The following is a 12,927-nucleotide window of genomic DNA, read 5'->3' on the forward strand; positions in this document are numbered from 1 at the left end:
ACCCGAAATATAATCTATACCATTTCTCCAGAGATGCTGCCTGACTCACTGAGTTACTCCAGCACTCTGTGACATGTCACCTATCCATGTTCTCCACAGATGCTGCCTGACTCGCTGAGTTACACCAGCACTCTGTGAAACGTCGCCTATTCATATTATTCGCAGATGCTGCCTGACCCACTGAGTTACTCCAGCACTTTGTGACAATTTTCCCTTCACCCATCTGCCCAAGCCCACTCTTCCCCCTCCTTTCCTATGTTCCTTTTCCACCCATAAACCTCTCTCTGCCTTTACATTTCACTCCTCTTTCAAATCTGCTCTACTTATCTACATGCATTTTTCTTCTTCACTTTTTAGTCATAGAATGATGCAGTGTGGAAACAGGCCCTTCAGCCCAACTTGCCCACATCGACCGACATGTCCCATCTAAACTAGTCCCACTCACACGCGTCTGGCCCATATCGATCTAAATCTGTCCTATCCATGTACATGTCCAAATGTTTCTTAAACAGTAGGATAGTCCCAGCCTTAACTACCTCCTCTGGCAGCTCGTTACATACACCCAGCACCCCTTGTGTGAAAAAGCTACCTCTCAGGTTCCTGTTAATTTCTGAAATATTGGTCATAAATTTGGTGCAAAAATGCTCCAAAATAAGGCTCAGAATGCATCAGAGCATCTAAAACCCCTGGCATCGAGGGACTGCAGTATAATGTGGATAAATGTGAGGTTATCCATTTTGGTGGCAAAAACGGGAAAGCAGACTATTATCTAAATGGTGGTCGATTGGGAAAGGGGGAGATACAGCGAGACCTGGGTGTCATGGTACACCAGTCATTGAAGGTAGGCATGCAGGTGCAGCAGGCAGTAAAGAAAGCGAATGGTATGTTAGCTTTCATTGCAAAAGGATTTGAGTATAGGAGCAGGGAGGTTCTACTGCAGTTGTACAGGGTCTTGGTGAGACCACACCTGGAGTATTGTGTACAGTTTTGGTCTCCAAATCTGAGGAAGGACATTATTGCCATAGAGGGAGTGCAGAGACGGTTCACCAGACTGATTCCTGGGATGTCAGGACTGTCTTATGAAGAAAGACTGGATAGACTTGGTTTATACTCTCTAGAATTTAGGAGATTGAGAGGGGATCTTATAGAAACTTACAAAATTCTTAAGGGGTTGGACAGGCTAGATGCAGGAAGATTGTTCCCGATGTTAGGGAAGTCCAGGACAAGGGGTCACAGCTTAAGGATAAGGGGGAAATCCTTTAAAACCGAGATGAGAAGAACTTTTTTCACACAGAGAGTGGTGAATCTCTGGAACTCTCTGCCACAGAGGGTAGTTGAGGCCAGTTCATTGGCTATATTTAAGAGGGAGTTAGATGTGGCCCTTCTGGCTAAGGGGATTAGGGGGTATGGAGAGAAGGCAGGTACGGGATACTGAGTTGGATGATCAGCCATGATCATATTGAATGGCGGTGCAGGCTCGAAGGGCCGAATGGCCTACTCCTGCACCTAATTTCTATGTTTCTATGTTTCTATGACTTCACGCTTCGCGCTCGTGATGTGCGCAGCGCGCACATTATTTCACATTATGTTTTTTGTAATCCTGTCATGCCACCCCCCTTTTTGAAAAGCTTCGTACGGGCCTGTAGTTATGGTATACAGTCAGAGTTTTTCCCCCCAGGATGGAAATGTCCGTGTCTAATATCAGAGGGCATAAGTTTAAAGTGAGGGCGCAGGGAGTTTAAAAAAATGTGCGGTTATTTTAAATAGAGAGTGGTAGGTGCCCGGACGTGCTTCGGGGAAGTGGGCTATAAAAGTGGAGGTTGTTGGAAGAAGATAGGTTGGTAACGTTTAAGAGGCACATGAACTGCCAGCAACGGAGAGACATGGGTGACATGCAGGCAGATGGGATTCGATTAACTTGACAGTATATTTGGCACAGACACAATGGACTAAAAAAACTGTCATTTACCATTTACGATTATTTGTTACAAAATTCTGTTCTAACACTGGATATAACAAAGGTTGGGGTTAGTCAACGTCAAAACTCTGGAGCTGCTGAATTTTATTCCTTCATCCTTCATTCCTTTATTCCATCCTTCAATATGTTTTCGCAGATAAATAAGACCTGGCAATGTGAACGAATCCACAGGGAACATTAGGACAAATCAAATCCGTCTAATTGTCACTCCTCCCATTTGCTCTTAATCGACAAGCAACATGTTGCCACGTGAAAACGACAGTAATATTAGGTGACACATAGTGACAATTTGTTCATGGATACTGACTTTCTCCGGGACCACTAAATCGCACTGACGTTTTATTCTATAGGAGGATTAAGTATCAGAATTAGCGGTGGTGCATTGGATCTGACTGCCGTTTACATCAAAGTTGAACTTAATAATGTTCATCACCAAGGAGCAGTGATAAAGTTAAAATCGATGGAGATCAAGGAATATTCTCAAATATTCCCAATCCGAAACGTCGTATGCCTATTCCCTCCACAAATGCTGCGTGAACCGCTGAGTTCTTCAAGTACTTTGGGGCTTTTTGGTCAAGATTCCAGCACCTGCAACCTCCCGTGTCTCCAGGAATGTTCTCCTTTGTCTATAGTCAATAGACAATAGACAATAGACAATGGGTGCAGGAGTAGGCCATTCGGCCCTTCGAGCCAGCACCGCCATTCAATGTGATCATGGCTGATCATCCCCAATCAGTACCCCGTTCCTGCTTGCGATAATTAGACGCCAATTTTCTGATTTTCAGCTCAATATTCCGTGAGTTACTTGGTGCAATATTCAAAGGATTGCCATCTTCAACAAATCACAGGTTCGCGCATATTTTACATCAAATATTGTTGATTCTTGCGCGGTTCGATAGTGCACATCAAAAGGAACAATCAATTAATGTTTGCAGCAGAACTTAAATATGACCACATACCGCCCGTATAATCGTATCATTCACTTGAATGGCCTGGCGCATTTATAACGATATTCAAGGGTTCTATACTTTGCAACTAAAATCAGCTTACTTGGCTGTAACCATATCCAGCAGCCTAAATATTCACTTCCTCTCATCCCATTTCAATACGAATGCGGTTGTATTATCTACTCTATTAATACTGGCCAAAGCTTTGACAACAACACTTCTGAAACCAATGCATGCTGGCACTAAAGGATGGACATTGGAGCACCAGCAACGCCAGATTCTCCTCAATGTCTTTATTTTGGTGCTGCCTTCCCCAAGCACCCAGCCGCCTCCGTCTCCCTCCGAACACTTTTACGCCACACTGCTTGACTCCACCCATCTGTCGTCCGGCACCCTTCCTCTGTCCATCAGTCACTTACCGAACCATGCTTTCGCATTCGCTCTCTCAATACCGGCCAGTTTCCGTGAGACAGGCACCGTGAGACAGGACAGTCCTTATGCGGGTTTTCGACCCCAAATGTCAACAATTCCTTTCCTATCCCAGCTGCGGCTTGGTCCGCTGAGTTCTTCCAGCAGATAATGGTTGATACAGCATCTGCACTCTTGTGTTTCACATATTACCCCGCTTTGAAAATGTATCACTGCCCTTTGTCATGGACGGTATACCGTAAACCCAGTTATTCCCTATTGGATAATACTGTGCGATACTCTTCGCCAGAACGATCGCCAAGGTTTAAAAGGTTACCTGAAAACAATCTTCCCATGGCTAGCTTCCCATGGCCATGCACAGGCCACGCTGGCTTTTAGTAGCGACGCCTTCATCTCATGGATGAGTGAGAAATCATAGATGAGCCTCAGCATCGGTTTGTATTCTTAATTAAACTAATAACAATGAATTTGTTAAGTATTTCTACAGCGCCAAGGAAGAGGTATCCTTGCGCTGTCCATGCATGTGCATGTTATGTGATTTGTTTTAATATCGTGCCAGTGGATAGGTAAACGAAATTTACATTTGGCAAATACTCAAGAGAATTGTCAGAAAACTAAAGTTGGATAAGCAAAATGGCTGCGACTCATGATAAAGGGAGGCCATCAACATTAAACGTTAGATTGGAATCGATTTCCTACGTACAATTGACCATGGCCAATTCCTGATTTAATATTCAAGGCAATACATACGTAATCGAGCTTACTGTATCGACATGTGCACAATTAAGATGCAGTGAGAACGTATGCTTGCAGCTGCATCACAGGCGCGTAGAGTTAGGGAGAAACAAATTACATATAAATTATATACAAATAACCCTAAAGATTCTGAAGGATAATAGACTGCAAAAACACAATCAGAAAAAAAAGAATGTCCATGATAGCACAAAAGATGGACAGCCCTGTTCATTTTTGAGGACATTGTTAGAATTGAGCAAGTTGGTTCCAGAACATAGTAGTTGTACGAAAGTAGCTGTTCCTGAACCCGGTGATGTGGCATGTCGAACTTCTGTACTTCGTATCGAAGATAGCAGTGAGAAGAGGGGCAGAGGTATGGGGATCCCGATGATAGATCTCTGATTTCAAATAGCCCTTGCTTTTCCTCTCTCTCCATCCGCCCTCCCCACCCCAGTCCTCCCACCAGTCTTACTGTCTGCGGTTTCATTCTATCTCTGTCCAGCCCACTCCCCTGACATCAGTCTGAAGAAGGGTGTCGACCCGAAACCTCACCCATTCATACTCGACAAAGATGCTGCCTGGCCTGCTGCGTTACTCCAGCATTTTGTGTCTACCTTCGATTGAATCCAGCGTCTGCAGTTATTTCCGACACATTGATGCCATCTTCTTAAAGTAGTCTCCTATGTAGATGTTTTTGATGGAACGAAGGATAGTGCAATTCATGGACCGGGCTGAGTCCCCTACTCTGCAGCCTCTAATGTTCCTGAGCATTGCAATCGTCATAGTAGGCCATGATATAAGGAGTTTATGCCCCTGCCCCACTTAGGAAACCTGAACCGAAACCTCTGGAGACTTTGCGCCCCGCCCAAGGTTTCCGTTCGGTTCCCAGAGGTTCCCGGAGGTTTTTGTCAGCCTCCCTACCTGCTTTACTCCACCTCCGGCAACAACCTGCAACCTCCGGGAACCGCACGGAAATCTTGGGTGGGCGCAAAGTCTCCAGAGGTTTCCGTTCAGGTTTCCTAAGTGGGACAGATGCATATAGGATGCTTTTTGCAACACACGTGTATAAGAGTAATCCAAGACATACTGAACATTTGTAAACGACTAAGAAAGTAGAGGTTTAGAAAAGAAAACAAACCGCTGGAATAGTTCAACGCATCAGGCAGCTTCTCAGGCGAACATGATGACGCGAACTTTCTGATCGGGACCTCCCTTCGGACTGATTTGAAGGGGGGGGGGGGGGGGGGGGGGTAGCAAGAGTTGGGGGGGGGGGGGGGGAGGGGAAGCCTGCCAAATAATAGGCCAACAGGTAAAGAGGGTTCTTTGATAAGCAGATGGTTGGACAAAGGGCAGAGATGAAAACAGAAGGTGTGAGACAGAAGGATTGTGAATTGTGAAACTAGAAGAAGGAATGTAGGTGGAAGGGGAGAGGGGGGGGGGAGAGGGAGGGGATAAATAGTTACGAGTCCAGGTGGCGCACAGGGGAGAAGAGGAGGAGGGGGGGTGGGGGAGATTGGGGTTATCTGTGAAAGAAGGAAAAGTTATGTATTGGTGAATTCCATTTTCATACTGGTGGGTTGTAAGCTACCCAAGCGGAAAAAAAGAGGTGTTGTTCCTCCAATTTGCATGTGGCCTCACTCTGGCAATGGAGTAGAACCAGGACAGAAGTGTTGGTACGAGAATAAGAAGGGGAGTTAAAATCTGCTCCGTGATTCAGTCACAAAGTCTATGCTTGGTCTTACTGGAAGGCACATGGGGAGCACTGGATGCAGTAGATGAAGTTAGAGCAAGTGCATGCGAACCACCGTCTCACTGGAAGGCCTGCTGGGGTACTTGAATGGAGTCGAGGGAGCATGTATTGGAATAGGTGTTACATTTCCTGTGTTTGCAAGGGAAAGAATCTGGGAAGGGTATGATTTGAGTGGGAAAATATGAACGAACCAGGAGGTCATGGAGGGAGCTGTCTCTGCGGACGGCGAAAGGGAGTGGGGATGGAAAGCTGTGGTGGGTGGTGGAATCTCATTGAAAGTGATGGAAATGTTAGAGGCTAATGTGTCGAAAGAGAAGGCTGGTGGCGTGAAAGGTCTAGGAGAACTCTTTCCGTGTTTCGTTTGGGGGTAGGGAAACGAGAGCAGAACTATGGAACACAGCGAGGACAATAGACAATAGATACAGGAGTAGGCCATTCGGCACTTGGAGCCAGCACCGTCATTCAACGTGATCATGGCTAATCATCCCCAATCAGTACCCCGTTCCTGCCTTCTCCCCATATCCCCTGACTCCGCTATTTTTAAGAGCCCTATCGAGCTCTCTCTTGAAAGCATCCAGAGAACCCGCCTCCACCGCCTCTGAGGCAGAGAATTCCACACTCACCACTCCACAGCGGGTGAGGGATCTATATATGACTGTGTGTGTGTGGGGGGGGGGGCGGTGATAATGTACCACATATAATAAAGAACATCTCGGATGTCCTAGAATGGAATGTCTCATCTTAGGAGCAGATGCAGTGGAAATTGGGAAATTGAGAGTAATTGAGAAAGTAGATGGACTGTTTGCATGTTTCATGAATGTCACCACATTTTGGAGCCAGGATAGATCACCGAAGGACTAGCTCAGGACTACGAAGTAGCTAATTCACTCCATCATGGACCCACTCCTGAAAACTGTCGTTATTCCTAACTTCTCCATTCTGAACAATGATTAGTTATTTGGTCTTGTTAACATTGAGAAAGAGGTTACTGTTGGGGCACCAATCAAGTATGTGTTATATCTGTCTCCTCTACACTCACTCATCACCATCAGTGATTTTGCCATCCACGGCAGTGTCATTGATGAATTTCTCGTTGGTACTGGCACTGTTCTGAGCCATTCAATTATGGGTGTTAAGAGAGTAAAATAGCAGGCTAAGCATGCACGTTCAAGGTGACGTGTTCATGGTCAGTGGTGAGGTAATGTAATTGATCTGCACTGATTGAGGTCTCACAATGATGATGTCAATGTTCCAGTAGGAAAGGGAAGTAATGAAGTCCTGGTGTTGGAGCTCGGTGATGAGTTTGGAGGGGATGGTAGCAATGGACACGGAACTGTTTTTGATGAATAGCAGGATAATGTATATCCTGCATGTAAGTATCCACATGGCCCAGAGCAAAGTGAAGAGCAAGTGAAATAGCATCTACTGTTTACCTGTTGTGGCAATAGATAACTTGAGGCAGGTCCAGGGAAGTTATGAGGCAGGAGTTGATTTATGCCACGTTGAACCTCTACAAACCTTTCATTATGGTCGACATAGTGCTACGGATGGTAGTCATTGATGCAGGTCACCATATTTTTCATGGGCACCTGTATGATACATACCCCTTTGAATCACATGAGAATCTCAGATAGCAGAAGGGATATGTTGAAACTGACCTTGAATATTCCAGTCATTACTCTACACAGGTCTTCAGCACTCAGACAGATATGCCCTTTGTGCCACATGTTTTTTTGTGCATTAAACCTTTTGAAGTGTGTTCTAACATCAGCCTCAGAGATTAAGATCACAAGATTGTCAAAAGCTGTGGGGGGGGTCGTGTAGATTTGTTGTTGTTATCCATTCCAACGTGTGCATGAAGGCATCTGGAAGTGATGCATCTCTACCACGTGTGGCACTCTGTTTTGCTTGTAGGGTGTGACGGTGTGCCAACCTTTTGCGAGCGAGCAAGGCATTTGCAAGGAACCAGTAATCATTGTGTCCCCGCGTGTGCAGATTTACACCCTGATCGGGATCACGGTGAGCTGGTGATGATAGTGTGAGGATGGGTTGATAATGTTGTGGTTAAGGTTCTTTTCGTTCAAATTCAGTTCGCTAATTGCTACAGCTTCTTCAACTTGTCTTCGCGTTGTTCTCTGTGGAAGATCAATCTTTGCGACACCACCCCCTGCAGCTGGTCCCAGACCTCTTGTCTGCATGTCTCAGTAGGCGGAAAAATGCTGCAACACCGTTTGCACACCACCAAGCAGCAGCCAATTAAAATCCACATAGGGATGTTTATGGGTAGCTATGTTGTAATATTAATTGAATTTATCCTTCAACAACTGACCTAGTAAGTGAGTGGAACATTTCCAGCCTATTTGGAAATTAGAGAATCAGTAACAAAAGTGCAAAACAAAAATTCAATGAAAACATGTTTTTCCCCACCTTTGACATATTTTTGTTTACCAATCTCATCCTTTGAAGAACAGCGATTATATTTTTTGCTCAATCATCAGAACATTGTGTAGCGAAATATATGACGAAATTATTTAATAATCTGAAACAGACAAAATAGCTACCAAACATTGAATCATTGTTTCTAAGCATAGCCTCCAAAGAAACCAGCTATGGTAGATGACTATAAAACCACATATTCACACTGGCGTTTGAACAACATACAGTAGGATTTCTGCACCATCAACTACTTTAAATATAATATATTCTTTGTCACTGTTTTCCTATTCCATGCCTCGCTTGTTACGCACGCTACAAAGCGCCCATTGCTTTCTGAAACTGTGTTTCAAAAGGGAGCACATATATAACTTTTCAAACCAATTTAGCAGCCGAACTATTATTTAATGTAACACTTATATTAATTGTATGATGCACCTGACCAAGCAAATCCCCTGAAGGCAAAAACCTTTATTCATATGATGGACAGGCAAGACGTGTAAGACGAATAAATACATCGACTAAAATAAAAAATAATAGAAACAAAGAACTGCTGATTCTGGTTTACACAACATGATTCAAAGTGCTGGAGTAACTCAGCGGGTCAGGAAGCCTCTCTGAAAAACATGGACAAGTGACCTGGCGTGTTGGGAACCTTCTCCAGAACTGATAGGTGATCTTTCGAGTCGGGGTTCCTCTTCATGGTCTGAAGGGTCCCGATCCGAAATCTCGCCTGTGCATATTGTCCATAGATGCTGCCTGGGTTACTCCAGCACTCTGTGTCCTTTTTGGACTAAAATCAACTTTTCGTTGAAATGAAAATGTAAAACTAAGAAAGGGATTCTGCAACATTGGACAGGTCTAGTCAATCCATAAACAAACTTCTCACCTGGCTGGCTGCATTTCCATCCCACTCACGATTCTTCATGGCTTTGACTTTGCAATTTGACTCTGACACATCGTTGTTCAAAGATTTTAGTGCATTCCACTCCATGCCACTTGTGTCACCCTTTCTATTCCCGGCCATCGATGTTGCTGGACTGCACGGTTTGAGAAAAGTAAAATCACTCTTTGCAGATTCCGGAGTCAAACAGACCCTATAATAATACATCTGTGAGGCGGCTCCGTTTCCACCCGCATCCAAAAAATCAGACGGCACTTTGGAATTCGCTGTAACTTGGAGATTTATGCTGGATGTTTTCAGAATATCTGGCGAATGGAAATGCCGAAGACAACAGCAATTCCCAAAAGGAGAGCTGCGGTCTCGACCATTATTCCTATATTGGTGGCATTTGATGGCAGAGATAACAACTATGGCCACAATAAATAGAAACGAGAAGGATCCTAAGCTAATGATTAAGTAGAACGTTAAGCTGGAATTCTCTTGTGTATTTTCAGACAAGTTGCTGATTTCAGGAAGAATGTCCGTGATGATGTCCATTATTGAAAATATGATGGTGGCGGTAGCTGAAAGTGGAGCCTGCCCGTTGTCCTTCACGAGGATGAGAAGCCTTTGCTTAGAGGCGTCTCTTTCACCGAAACGTCGGGTTGTCCTTATCTCTCCTGTATGGACTGCTACGTTGAACAGAGTTGGATCTGTGGCTTGCAGTAGCTTATAGGACAGTTTAGCGTTCTGCCCCGAGTCAGCATCTGTAGCAATTATTTTGCTCACAAGTTGTCCTGCGTCCGCTGTTCGCCGGACTGTCTGAAGTGCCGCTGAACCGTTGTTTGGCCGCGGTGACAGAATAGCGGGGACGTTATCATTCTGATCCAAGATAACTACATTCACTTTGACGGTGCTACTAAGTGGCGGGAATCCAGTATCCTGAGCTAGGATCTGGATTTGAAATTCCTTGAGTTGCTCGTAGTCAAAGGAGCGTAACGCGTAAACTTTCCCATTATCGGAGTTGATTGAAACGTAGGTTCTTGAGGGCAATCCTTGAATCATCCGGTCCAGTATAGAATAGGACAAATAAGAGTTTTGATTAGAATCAGGGTCAAGTGCGGTCACCGAGCAAACAGTGGCACCCGGTGGATTATTCTCAGTGACATATACTGTGTAGGATGGCTTCGAAAACCGTGGCGCATTGTCATTCACGTCCGAGACCTTTAAAAGTATAGTCTTGTTGGTAGAAAGGGAAGGATATCCAGAATCAGTGGCGGTAATGGTGATATTATACTCTGAGACTTTTTCTCGGTCCAGAGGTTCGGCTGTCATCAAGGTATAATGATTATTGAAGGACGACTGAATTTTAAATGGGACGTCCTGAGATATCACGCAGTCGATATGTCCATTCTTTCCGGAATCTATGTCGGTAACACTGATGAGAGCGATTACTGTCCCGACCATCGCGTCTTCCATGACAGGACTGGACAGGGAAGTCAGTATCACTTCAGGGGCATTATCGTTTAGATCTAGGATACGTACTAGAACTTTGCAATGTGCAGGTATTGCATATGAGCCGCCTTTATCCTTGGCTTGTATATAGAATTCATAATTATCCACTTCCTCGTGATCGATAACACTTTTTACTCTAATTTCACCTGTGTGGGAATCCACAGTAAACAGTTGCTGCACTCTAGGGGGAGTATGCCGACTGAAGGAATATGTTATCGCCCCGTTGGAGCCTTCATCTAAGTCGCTGGCGTTTAGTTTTAACACCAACGTCCCCTTTGTTGCATTTTCTTCCAAAGAAACTTTATAAGTTGTCTGCTCGAAGACAGGTTGATTGTCGTTGGCGTCTAACACAATAACGGAAATGACAGCGCTGCCGGATCGGACTGGGATGCCGCCGTCAACGGCAGTCAGAATTAGTTGATGGATCTGTTGTTGCTCTCGGTCCAATGCTTTCTCCAGCACTAACTCGGCATATTTGCTGTAATCGCTCCGCGTCTCCACGTCGAGTGTAAAATGATCATTTGGACTTAGCCTATAGGTCCGGATTGAATTAGTACCCACGTCGGGATCGTGTGCACTCTCGAGAGGGAAACGTGTGCCCGGCAAAGCTGATTCTATAATTTCCAAAGATAGATCCTTCTTCAAGAAACTTGGGGAGTTATCATTTATATCCATAATTTCCACTTCAATACGGTACAGTTCAAGGGGATTTTCGATAACAATTTCCAGATGGAGAAAACAGTTGAAGCTCGGACCACAGAGCTGTTCTCTATCTATCTTCTCATTCACAAACAGGATGCCATTACCCAAATTTACCTCCAAATATTGCTTTGGAGCGGCGGTAACTATGCGCAGCCTTCTGGCCGATAGCTTACGAACGTCTAAACCCAAATCATCAGCCACGTTCCCAACAAAAGCCCCGTGTTTCAGTTCTTCCGGAATTGTATAGCGAATCTGTCCAGAAATCAAATCAGTGAAACAGGACATCGTTATAAAACAGAGCACTTGCCTTGTTAGTGGCCATGGTCTCTTTCCAGTCAACATTTCCTGGCAGTCGAGCAGATATTCCCGTCTGCTGATGAAAGATGCAGGAATGAGTATAAAACAAGAATCGCAGGCTTAACTTCTTGATTGGTAACTTATTCTATTGGCGAATAGATGGGTAAATTCGGTAGAGCAATCCCTAATACAGAATTGTTGCCTTTTGTGGGACCGACGTTCCCATCTTCTCGGTCGCACAGTGCTGATAATTCACTCTCATATATTTCAGTTAGCACAGCGGTGCTCCAAGTGTGTGAGTGTGCGTGTATCCGTGGAGGTGGCTCCTTTGTCTGGAGGGTGTGAAGGCTCTCCGCTCACATTTCAGTACTCGGTGGCGGACAGCACCAGTGCGAAATCCGGCGCGTAATGTTTGGTGTATCTTAAAGACACAGTCCACGCAAACTGCCAGAAGACAGTAGATGTGAAGATTGTTCGCTTTTTACACGATTTGATGCTCCTTGTAGCTTAATAATCGATTCTCCCCACTTTGTTATGGTGAAATATTGTAATTAACCACTCTCACCTTTCTCCACGGTTTTCAAATACTTGAAATCTAGATTTCCATATAAAATGCTTATTGAAGATAATATATTTTCATTGGTTGTGACCAAGTTTGCTGAAAGTCAAGGTTTTTTTTGAAGAATGAAACGTATTAAAATGTATATGGTCAATGAGGTGATATGTACCAAATTAAGATAAAACCGTATTCAAATTACTGTACATATATTCTGCTGACTCTGCAATATTCTGGGTATTTTTTAGTTAACTTATTAAACTCATTACAATGCACTCAAGCGATAACTGGCTCGCGGTGTTCCCACTCAATGTCCAAACTCAATGAGCCTTGAAATATTCTTCATTGGACCTCTGGCACAATTCCCGAAGGGACTAGAATTAATTCTGCACTGAGCACCAGATAATCACTTCAGCATTTGGTCGTTACATATTTTAGGGGTAAGAATTAGTCACATTTACTGGAATATATATTACATATCCGCCACACTAAAGGGTAAAGTACAGATAGAATGATGCGTGCATGCTAAAGGAATTGAGATTGAGAGTGGCAGGATGATGGATGAACTGGCAGGTGGACCAAGTAGTGTGGATGTGCAATATGTAAATTCCGTCATCTTCTCTGTAATGACAGTCATCAATGCTGAAAATGTCAGCCTGCACTACACACAATATGAATGATACAGATATGAGAAGCAATTAA

The 12,927-nt window shown here is 44.3% G+C and overlaps 1 protein-coding gene across 1 annotated transcript in view; it reads right to left on the reverse strand.

The window, feature by feature from the left end:
• LOC129701513 (protocadherin-10-like) overlaps nucleotides 1–12,372 on the reverse strand; it is a 105,631-nt gene extending 93,259 nt beyond the window's left edge. Inside the window, exon 1 of the mRNA XM_055642761.1 lies at nucleotides 9,162–12,372. Coding sequence (XP_055498736.1) covers nucleotides 9,162–11,714 — 2,553 coding nt within the window. The 5' untranslated portion in view covers nucleotides 11,715–12,372. The remainder of the gene's footprint in view (nucleotides 1–9,161) is intronic.
• Nucleotides 12,373–12,927: the final 555 nt, after the last annotated feature.

This window comes from Leucoraja erinacea, chromosome 11, assembly GCF_028641065.1.
Source record: "Leucoraja erinacea ecotype New England chromosome 11, Leri_hhj_1, whole genome shotgun sequence".
NCBI classification, from domain to species: domain Eukaryota; kingdom Metazoa; phylum Chordata; class Chondrichthyes; order Rajiformes; family Rajidae; genus Leucoraja; species Leucoraja erinaceus.